The sequence below is a fragment of the Drosophila nasuta genome, chromosome 2R (genome assembly GCF_023558535.2).
Source record: "Drosophila nasuta strain 15112-1781.00 chromosome 2R, ASM2355853v1, whole genome shotgun sequence".
NCBI classification, from domain to species: domain Eukaryota; kingdom Metazoa; phylum Arthropoda; class Insecta; order Diptera; family Drosophilidae; genus Drosophila; species Drosophila nasuta.
The window spans coordinates 15,003,840-15,014,197 of NC_083456.1; the positions used below are offsets into that span (position 1 = coordinate 15,003,840).

General features: G+C 41.0%; 1 protein-coding gene across 2 annotated transcripts; it reads left to right on the forward strand.

Annotated features, from left to right (window-relative positions):
- The first annotated feature begins 225 nt into the window (after window positions 1-225).
- On the forward strand, window positions 226-6,221 carry LOC132786269 (calcyphosin-like protein). 2 transcript variants are annotated; one of them, XM_060792760.1, is made up of 5 exons: window positions 226-379; window positions 3,691-3,839; window positions 5,346-5,465; window positions 5,530-5,587; window positions 5,655-6,221. In XM_060792760.1, the coding sequence occupies exons 2-5, from the start codon at window positions 3,691-3,693 to the stop codon at window positions 5,967-5,969; spliced, it is 642 nt and encodes a 213-aa protein (XP_060648743.1). In that variant the 5' UTR covers window positions 226-379; the 3' UTR covers window positions 5,970-6,221. The 2 variants fall into 2 exon arrangements, with proteins under 2 accessions (XP_060648743.1, XP_060648742.1); XM_060792759.1 differs by lacking the exon at window positions 226-379 and adding an exon at window positions 3,433-3,620.
- The last annotated feature ends 4,137 nt before the right edge of the window (window positions 6,222-10,358 follow it).

Genomic DNA, 10,358 nt, shown 5'->3' on the forward strand with positions numbered 1-10,358 from the left:
GCTTATGGTGCTCACTGGGTGAGGCAACAACAACAACGACGACAACTAAAGCGACAACTACAACTACAACTATAGATAGCAATACTGTATATGTGTGTGTGTGTGTCGCTGTAGCTGCAACGGCTGACTGGCTTGGCAAAACGGGTGGCGCTTTATGTTGCCGCATTCGGTGCCGCATTCGTTGCCAACGCTCGGCACACGCGACACGTGCGAGGTGCGTGCAAAGTTGAATTGTCAGCGGCAAAAGTTGAAACATTTTGGAACAATAAAATAAAATACAACCAACCAGCTGCCAAACGCACAACAAACATACAAAACACACTCACACACATATCCAACAGAAACAGAGACAAACGCACAGCAACAACAACAAAAAAAGGTAAATTGTGAGCCAAGAAATAATCGACATGTCTGTTAATTATTGTGAAAGTTTTGTGACACACACGCGGATACAAATTGTCAGCCCTTCAGCAAGCACCTCCAGGCACCAAGCACCAAGCTTCAGCTCCAGCTGCTGCGTTGGCGTTTCTATTCCAGATGACAGCTTGTGGTGTTAGTGACAGGCGCCTGGGAGCTGCCCCATCCTCCTCCTCCTCCTCCACCAACTGGCTGACTTGTTAGCGAGGCAGCAAGGCAGCTGCTGCTGCTGCTGCAACTGTGACTGTGAATGTATCTCTGTATCTGTATCTGTGTGACTGTATAACTGTATCTCATGTGTGTCCTGTGCGCACACATAAAGTTATTCGCGCGAATGTGAATGGGAAATGTGTTCCATGTCATAAAGACACGCACAAATCATGCTTAAACTCGGCCAGACTTTGCTGGTGCTTTTTCTTGTGTCCTGCTCACTTTCTGTCTCTCTCTCTCTCTCTTTCTCTCTCTCGCTCTGCTCGTGGCTCGTTGCTTTTTTGCTTAACTCGCAATTTATGGTTAATCGATGTTGTCTTTGAACGTGACCTATTTGCTTTATTTCGTCGCGCAGTGTCCTTTGTCCTCGTCCACATCACCGATATCACCATCTCCTCCGTCTCCGTCTGTGTCTCTGTCTCTGGTTCTGTCACCGTCAACGTCCTTGTTATAGCCACACTCAGCATCCTGCTGACGTGTTAAATTGTCTTTTTTTGTTTACCCCCAATAAAGCAATAATTTATTTTTCATGCTCTGCCGTTCGTTATGTGTCCTCTTCTCTGCTTTCTTTCTGCTTTATTTCTCCTTCTCTTGTATCCTTCGTTAGCAAGCATTTGTTTTTGCATACACGTACACACATAGTGTATCCATTTATTCGCATACTACGTAAGTAGTAAGTAAGTAGTCTGATGCAGCTTTACATTGCGTATAGTATATCTCTTGGGATCTGCCGAAATCGATATGTGGCCGACCTTGACTTTCGCCCAGAGCTTTGTGGCATTTGCAGGATGCTGCAGCAGTTGCAACCGCCGCAGCAAATGTTGCCAGCTACAAATGCTGTGCTCTCTCTCTACAACAACTAACAGCAACCAACAGCTAGCAATAACAGACAACAGTTTTGTAGTTTTACAGTTTTGCAGTCAGTTTTGTGCTGTTGCTTTTCCCCTTTGCTCGACAAAACGCAAGTATGACGCATCACTCGGCACTAAAGTGCCACCTGGGTATTTTAATTAGGACCATTGTGTACTACTTATCGCAGCACTCGTGACAGCAGGTGACTATCTAATTAGGTCATCAATTCTATAACGAGACGGACCGTTGCCTGGCGCTAAACATCATGAGAATGTTCTAGGTACGAGTTAGAGCAGTTCATCGATTTTATTTATACAATTTAGAGGTGAATGAACTGCTTATACACTCTACATTTCTTGATTCTCTGTCTGACATTATGACTATCAAATTGCACGGGTCAGATGATCAATAAGCTATTAATATCAAGTAAACGCAATCGTCACAAACACTGCAAAGAACATTTGCAATTCTGCGCATACAAAAAATATAACCCAGTTGGAGTTACGTGTTCAGTCATGGAATTGCGTGTTTGGATTTACCCTGACTTTGTCCTAATCAATAAGCAAACTAAAAAGCTCAGTTCTGTGTCACAAATTAGAGTTAGTTACATGCATTTTCTCTCTATCTCTTTCCCTATCGTAATTGCGTGCCTTGAAGGGTAGTAAATACATACTATGGAATATAGACAACTAATAGTCAAAACAAGCTGCTATGAAATATTTATAGTCTGGCAATCATTTCTCATTTTCTCGTACTGCTATTAAATTGACTACACATCGTATCGACTATATATGACAGGAGTCGAATCGTTGTTTATTGATAACGCAACAGCATTGGTTCAATTGAGCTTTACCTTATGATAGCTAACGTTGCTTGGCAATGAATATGTTGAGGTAGCCTTCCCCTTACTCCTCCTTAAGTTTTCACCGTATCACTCTTCCTCAGTCTCTCATTCACTGCAGCTTAGTTTGAGTTGGATGTATCGCAATTGCAATTGTTGTCGCTAGCTCATGCATGAAACATTGAGGTGAACGGGCACACTTAAGCGTACACCCGCTCGACAACTGAACCACTAATGAACTAGTTGAAGTTCAAGTTGTTCCAGTTCATTGAACAAAGTGCCTGCTTATTGATGATAGGTGTGTGTGTGTGTGTGTTGGGGCTGGGGCGAGCAGTTCTACTTGAATTACTTAAGAGCGCACTACGAGACTGTGCGTTTGCTCACTGAAATAACTTTAGTTTTGCGCTTTAATTAATAATGCTGCATAAGTGATGTGTTATTTCCATATGTAGTACGATGCGGCATTCGGCATCCAATATCATTATCGTTAAAAGCTTTGCGTCATATGTGTGACGAAGCAATTACGATAACGGGACCACAACCTTATAAGCACAATCAAAAATTAAACCACTTGGGAGCATTGAATCGTGAAATACAGCGCCTTAAAATTACGAACAGTACATATTTGGACGTAGAAAAGAAAAACACAATCGTTGGAATTCGCATAACCCAAATCATTTTGCTGTAGCTCTGCGTATAATTAAAACCAATCTAAGCTAACATACGGGGGAAATCAATTCTCAAGCACAATAGCTTCGGGCTATAGCTGTCATAATAGACATAATTATTGGAGGTAACTAAGCAAAGTATTAAACGAAGCTTCAAAGTTCCCCGGGCGCATTGCCGACTTATAAATATACATAAATGTGAAATTTAATTAGTTTCGCTGGAAGCAAATAAAAGATACAGATTAACAAGGAAACGAGAAAATAATACAAAAAATATCTATAACAAACAAAAGTCTGTGTGCTGACTCAGAATAGGAAAAGGTGAAACACTAAATTCTATGTTAAAAATGAACTTATAATGCTGGTGTTTTTGTATATTTTATGAAGGTCTAGTTGGCTTTCAATTTTAATTATGATTTAGTTCGTATTGTAATCGCCCTTTGAACACACGTCACTAAAATTTAGCTATCCAAGTAGGGCAATACTTTTCCATTTCATTTTAATTGAAACTTCTCATACTTACGTTCTACAATTTTCACAAACACTATATTCCAAATTAATTAGAAAAGAGAATATCGCGATATTCTTGTGAAACCATTCATAAGCTTTTGAGAAAATATTAAACCAACAAGGTAGAAACTTTAACATTCACTTGCCTCATTTTTCTTCCATGTGTTTGCTTTGCTTCTCTTTCTGGGGCAGATGCCACGCGAGGACTTATTCTCCAAGGAAGCGGCGCTGAAGAACCAAGCGAAGCGTGAGCTGGCCAATGGACTCGAAAAGGACTCAATCTACAAATTGCGCCTGCAGTGCTTCAGCCGTGGCGCCACCGGCATCTTGGGCCTTGCCAGGTGAGTTAGTGTACCATAGACAACATTCACAAGAGAGGCAAAAGCAATGGCAAAGCCAAGGCCTGGCTGCTGCCTGTTTGAGGTTTGGTTGAAAGCCGAAACATTCAGTTTGGATATGCAACCAGCAATGCCATGTTTGCATAACATGGCAACGGTTTGTGGTCCAACCAAACCCAAAAAAAAAGAGAAGTCCTCTTATCCGTCCGTCAATTTTTTTTTTAATTTTTGTTGTATCTGTAACATTTGCATACGAGTATGGCGGAATATTTATTAACAAATGTGCGGGATGAGGATAGACACTTATATGAACAGGATGAGATTGTTGGTCAGGCACACACTCACAATCTCTGGATGCTGGATGTTTTAAAGTGATGAAACTGTTGAGTGTTGAGACTTGTGAAGCACGTGAATAGCGAGTTACTGCCGAAAACTGAAGCATGTTTTTCAAATCTTCAGCTTTTGCTCTTAGTTGCCAATGTCGACTCCTGCTCCTGCTGATCATGGCAATGATGATGACGATGACGATGACGATGACGATGCTGTTGATGATGGTGATGAGAATGTGTTCGGGTTTGAGCTAGGCATAGGCAAATATGTCGAGTGCATGTTGAACTAACATTTCGAAAGCTCCTCCAAGTGTATGCCAAGCGGCAAAAACTATGCACGATGCAGCAAACTGAGGGCTGGGAGCTTCAAGCTTTGGAGGGAGGATTGGAGGGGAGGGGAGGCGATGGCGATGGCAAAAATCGCTGACTGAATGCAAACAAACATAATTGGGATTTCTCTGGTTTCTGGTACCGTTCACCCTAACGCATCTGCACCCAAAAACCTAACCAGTCTCAACAACAACAACAACGACAGACGCGCCCCTTTTGCGAGTTTCTCCTCTCTTAGTTTTTATTTCAATTTCAGCTCATCTGTCCAACTGACAGACATTCTGTTAACAATTTTCCGTTTTGAATATATAGACATTTTGAACAAAATCGCAACTACCAACATATGCATGAGTTTGTGTGTGTACCGTTATGTTATGTGTGTGCGTATGCGTATTGACCAGATGTGTGTGGATTTTTATTTATATTTATGCAATTTGTTTGTTTGCCAGCTGGAAAATTCAATGCATTGCCATCCGTATTGCGCGTTGCGTATGTATTTCCAACCGTATTTCCCTATCCCATCACCATTTCAATAGCTGCTTCCCTCGTTTGATTTTTGCTCTTGCTTTTTGAGGCCATTAATAGAAACATATTTTTGTTTAGACTAGAATGCATACAATATTTTTCAATCCAAATGGTTATATTCACTTTCGGTGAGCCAATATTTTTAGCATTAAATCAGCCGCCTTTAATCAGTTGAATGAATATTGATTCTACTTCTTTTATAATTGTACTATTGAAATTCTCTAAAAGAATTCAAATGTTTATTAGAATATTTCAATGGGTATATCGCAGTGCATCACACTTGAAATTTAGTTATATGGCCTTTGTTGGCATTTTTCCATTTCAGAGCGTTTCGTGTAATGGACGATGATGGCAGCAAGACTCTCAATCTAGAAGAGTTCAAAAAGGGCATCATTGATATCGGACTGGATGTTAACGAATCAGATATTGACGATATGTTCAAGCGGTAAGAGTGCAAAATATCGGAAAAACTTGCAATACACAAATTATTAATTTTGAAATATTTACAGTTTCGATACTGATAATAATGGCACCATAAACATGACAGAATTTCTAGTCAAACTTCGTGTGAGTTGTCTATTTAGTATTATCAACACTTGAATATTTAACTAATTGCAATATTATTTAAATGCAGCCACCCATGAGTGCATCCCGCTTGGACATTATTGCCAAAGCCTTTAATAAACTGGACAAAAATGGAGATGGACAAATTACAGTGGCTGATTTAAAGAATGTTTATTCAGTTCGCGATCATCCAAAGTATTTGAGTGGCGAAATGACTGAAAAGGAAATTTTGGTCGATTTCCTCAAGAACTTTGAAGCTGGTGCTCCTAATCCAGATGGCATTGTAACCAAAGAAGAGTTTGATAACTATTATGCGACAATCAGTGCCTCAATTGATAATGATGCATACTTTGATTTGGTCCTGCGTCGTGCCTATAAACTCTAAATGCCTCATGCTTTGCCCCTTTGTGGATAATGGGAATTCATTCCGGCCTATCGCTAATTAGCGCGAAAATTTTAAAATCGAAATAGTTTTAATGGCAACGTTTACTAAAAATTATTAAATTAGCTATTAGCTGTCGAAAAGTTTTACTAAATATCTGGATACGAATAACTTTTAAAATTTTGCCGAAGCTGTCTCTCTAATTTCGAACTGCAATCAACAAATAAATGTTAATTCTTTGTTGTTAAACAGAAAGCTTTTTAATATTCTAACTATTTATTTACTACACTTAAGCCAACTTTTTTCAAGAGCGAAATTTAATATGTTGTATATATTTTAGATTTTAGCAACGTGCAACCACAAGCTTTTCCTTTTCGTTGCGAGCTCCATTAGAAACATCAAATGTGGTTATTGCCATAGTCCTTGCGATGTTTCTATTGTATAGTTAATTCCCCAGTTCCGTGTAGTTTTCCCCAAAATAATGCGCTATAATAATTTATTAAATTAAAGCCGCGAACTAATTAGCATAAAACTAATTAGATTACTTGTACATGTGCAGCCGCAAAGAGCAGCACACCATACAAAAGCAAAAAAGAACAACAGAAAGAGAGGACACGAGTGTGTGAGAGAGATCGAAACATGGAGAGAGGAAGGGATAGAGATAGCGAGTGGGGTAAAAAATACAGTTAAACATTTGTGGCGTATGCGCAATCGTTTGTTGTTGTCGCCTTTAATAAAACTCATGTTTTGCCAAAAAGTCAAACGATACTCACACACACATACACACGCTCACACTCACACAGTATGCCACACAGTGGCAAACAAATAAGCCTGATTAGCTGGTGTTTTTTTGTGGTGATTAGGCTGACACTGTGAAATGATATCATCGACGCCTCTGCCTCCGGCATCACACACACACACATACATACACATACAGTGTGTATTCCCGACTCGTGCACAAACTGTGTTGGCCTTCTTTAGAGCGAACAAGGTTAATACCCCGCTAATTAGTAGCTTATTAGAAGAGCGGCAATTGGCAAACTCTAATTACATTCATTTCGCATCAATGATAACAACAATGCGATGTCGACAACTCTTGATAAGGCATCGCCAGCGAATACAAAAACAAACACGAGAACAGGCTGAGCTGCCAGCCAACAACCAATTGGGTAACGACATACACCCGAATAATATCATGAACGTCTCGCACTTGTGGCCAATGATTATGCAGCAGCAGCCAAAGTTTTAGTATGCCGAATAGACAATGTTAAAAGTTTGCCCAAGTAATTAAATCACTTCGATCTTTGCTAATTACAAGCAAAGAACATACAGCTAACTATGGTACATGCATGGCTAAGGGACATGGCCGTGTACCATGCTGAGTGTGTGAGTGAGTGAGTGTGCGCTGCTCGTTAGATATGTTGCCTGACTGCGGCAGCATCCTCATCAGGACAACAGACATCAGAAGCAGCAGCAACAACAAGTACGTTGACAAGTTACCTGCCAAATTAATGCAAACATGAAACGTGCGGCAGCGGGAATATTAATTAACTAACATACACATACACAGCTCAAGTACGCTCATCCAGAGGAGAGTGCAACTGCCACCTGATTCTTGCCCCCTAAAGGATGTGCCTTCTGCCCATTCCGGGTCAGCAGTGTTGGCAGTTAGCTTTTGCCATTGTTGGCATTGGCTTTCACTAAGAGAGCGAGAGCGAGTGAAATGAATATGTGCAGTGGCATTTTGCCGGCAACATATTTCGCGTTCCAGATCTTCTCACAATCAGCCGCAAGACTCTTTCATACGGCGTGCAACAGTGCGTATGAGCAATTTGCTGCTGTCAGGCACGCGAGTGAGTGAACGGGCGGCCGTATAGTCATATGATTAATGAACGTTTCATTAGCGCAGCTCTCACATTATAGTTAGCCTGCTGCGCGACCTGCGACTTGACCTGGCCACAGTATTCCACTCCACTCCACTCCACGCCACTCCAAATCCATTCCACAGTCGTTGTTCTATTTGCATTTCAGCAGGTTGCCGAACGTGATCACAATATTATCTCTTCATCAGTCCTTGCAGGACATGCAAACATTCTGCCGGCACAAAAAGAGCCCAAAGCGAGATTCTCATGTGTCTGACAGTCCCCCTCCGCTCCTTACCACTTTGCAGCACCTCTCGCACCCCTCGTCCAAAACATGGCCCCAGGTGGCTGCTTTTTGTATGGCGCGTGTATCTGTCGCTAGCAGCGCATGTGTGAGCCTGGCCAGGATTCTCGGCGGCCAAGAATCGAGCTCACGTACCTGTCAGCTCAGCTGTAACGAGAGTGGAGTGGAACGAGGGGGGGAAAAGAGCCACAGCGAAACCTAACGAGTTACAATGATTTTCGTGCTAATTAAAATGGTTTTTGCATAGAGTTTACCGCATTAGTATTTCGTTTAGCAGTTGTGCAAACACCTTGGCAGTGTCTGGGTATGTTTTGGTGGCTGTTGGGAAGGGGGTTCCCAGCGGAATGTTTGTTCTCGGCTGCCAGCTGTCTATGCGTGTGTTTGTGTGTATGTGCCGCATAAATTACGCATACGCAGCGTATCCAGCAGTAAAAGCAGCAGCAAAACTGAAACGAAAAGCGTTAGCTAAAAAGTGTATTTTTCAACTGACGCAGCTGTGCCTAATGAACTCCCTATGTGGGTTGCCATTCACCCACAACACCCACAAATATAGAGATAGCAACACAGGAGGAGGGGAGGATACACCGCAACCATAACCATATCCAAACCAGTCAGTTCTATCTTTTTGTGGGCAGCAACTGTGAGTACAGTTGTCAGTGCCTTGACTTAATTAGATGTTTGATATTTTGGCAGCTGAACACTGGGAAACTGAGCTCGTTAGTGGCTTCACTCTCACAAAATGCAACAAACGAATGTTAGTTAAATCTGTTTGCCAACATCCAGACAATGCTCCAAACTGTTAATATATATTTAAATTTTCGAAATGAGAATAGTTGAAGCATGAGCAACAAAACAGTCAACATGCAATTTGGGAATTAGCAGTGTAATTCAAATGAAATGCATTTATGAAGTTATCATTTTGCTGTAATAGCTATAAGATTGCTCATATGTATGAACAATGCACTTACGTGATGTGCTGCTGCTGCTAACTTTCCCACAATTCTCGGACTATCTCGTCGATACGAAAGTTATTTTAAACCTATAAAAAGCAAATACAAAATGCACATAAGTATTTTGAGACTTTTCTAACAATTGTTTTTATTGTTGTTCTCTGCCTTCTCAGACAAACACATACTCACAAACTGAGATAGCTAAGCGATGGCATGAAGGCAACTCAAATGCTGGACACGTGTAAAAGTTCAGTTTTAAACACTTGTACACGAAATGTTGTTTCAATTTGAAAACGTTTTCGTTTCGTTTCGGTTTGGTTCGCTTCTTGTCGTTTGTGTTGTGTTTTATGAATCAGAGCAAAAGTCCTTGTCCATGTGTGTAGCTCGACAAAAATCCCCAAAGCGCTGCAAAACTTTTAGTTTCGCTTTGGCCACGTTTACTGTCAATAAAACTTTACTTGAGCTGGCAAAATGAAAACAGCATAGATTATAGCACATAGTAGCTCTAACAAAAGAAAGCAACAACAACAAAAGACTAGATAGAGTGCTCAGGCATAGCGCAAAAAATAAAAAAAGAGAGATCGTATAAAACATGCAAATGCAATGAAATTACAAGTTACGTATACGCCGCGTGCTGCAACCGGCAACAAACTGAGACTGAAGCAGCCGTGAAGAGGCAGCAGCCACGGTAACGGCAGCAGCAGCGCAACGACAGTCGAACAGAAGCCAACGCAAAGCAGCCACACACAAAAGGATTATGCAAAATTATGCAAAAATTGTGGGAGGCAAAATCCACGCACATTAAATTCAAGTGCTTTCTATAACGTCAAATCGTGACTTTTGTGCTAATGATGAACATAAGCTGAGGCATAGCAGAGTATTGTCAACCGCTTGCTTCCCCCTCTCCGAGTGGTTGAGAGGTCGTTCCTTTACATCAAAATGAAAACCATTTAAGTGTTTTCGTTATTTGACAAATTGACTTGCAAATGATTTTGGCATTTCAGTGTTTCGTTTTGCTGCTTGTCGGTCATGAAATTTATTGCAATTACGTTTAGTTCATATTTGCAGCCATAAAATGAGTATTACTCCTAGCCTATTGCTGATTTGTCAACAATTCAGTATCACAATCTATCTCGAAGCTTCTTTATATGTGAATTGTATGCATGTGTGTATGTGAGTATGTGTGTATGTGTGTAAGCGGATGCCACACTAAAAGCACACTCAGCGCAAAGACAACTAACGGAAATAGTCGAAAAAAGTGCAACAAAGCCGTGCA

Bases quoted from the DNA above. Each gene is read 5' to 3' on its own strand.
- LOC132786269 (XM_060792760.1), top strand. From the start codon at position 3,691: ATGCCACGCGAGGACTTATTCTCCAAGGAAGCGGCGCTGAAGAACCAA. The intron at 3,840-5,345 runs GTGAGTTAGTGT...TTTCCATTTCAG, and splicing joins GGCATCTTGGGCCTTGCCAG to AGCGTTTCGTGTAATGGACG. The intron at 5,588-5,654 runs GTGAGTTGTCTA...ATTTAAATGCAG, and splicing joins AATTTCTAGTCAAACTTCGT to CCACCCATGAGTGCATCCCG.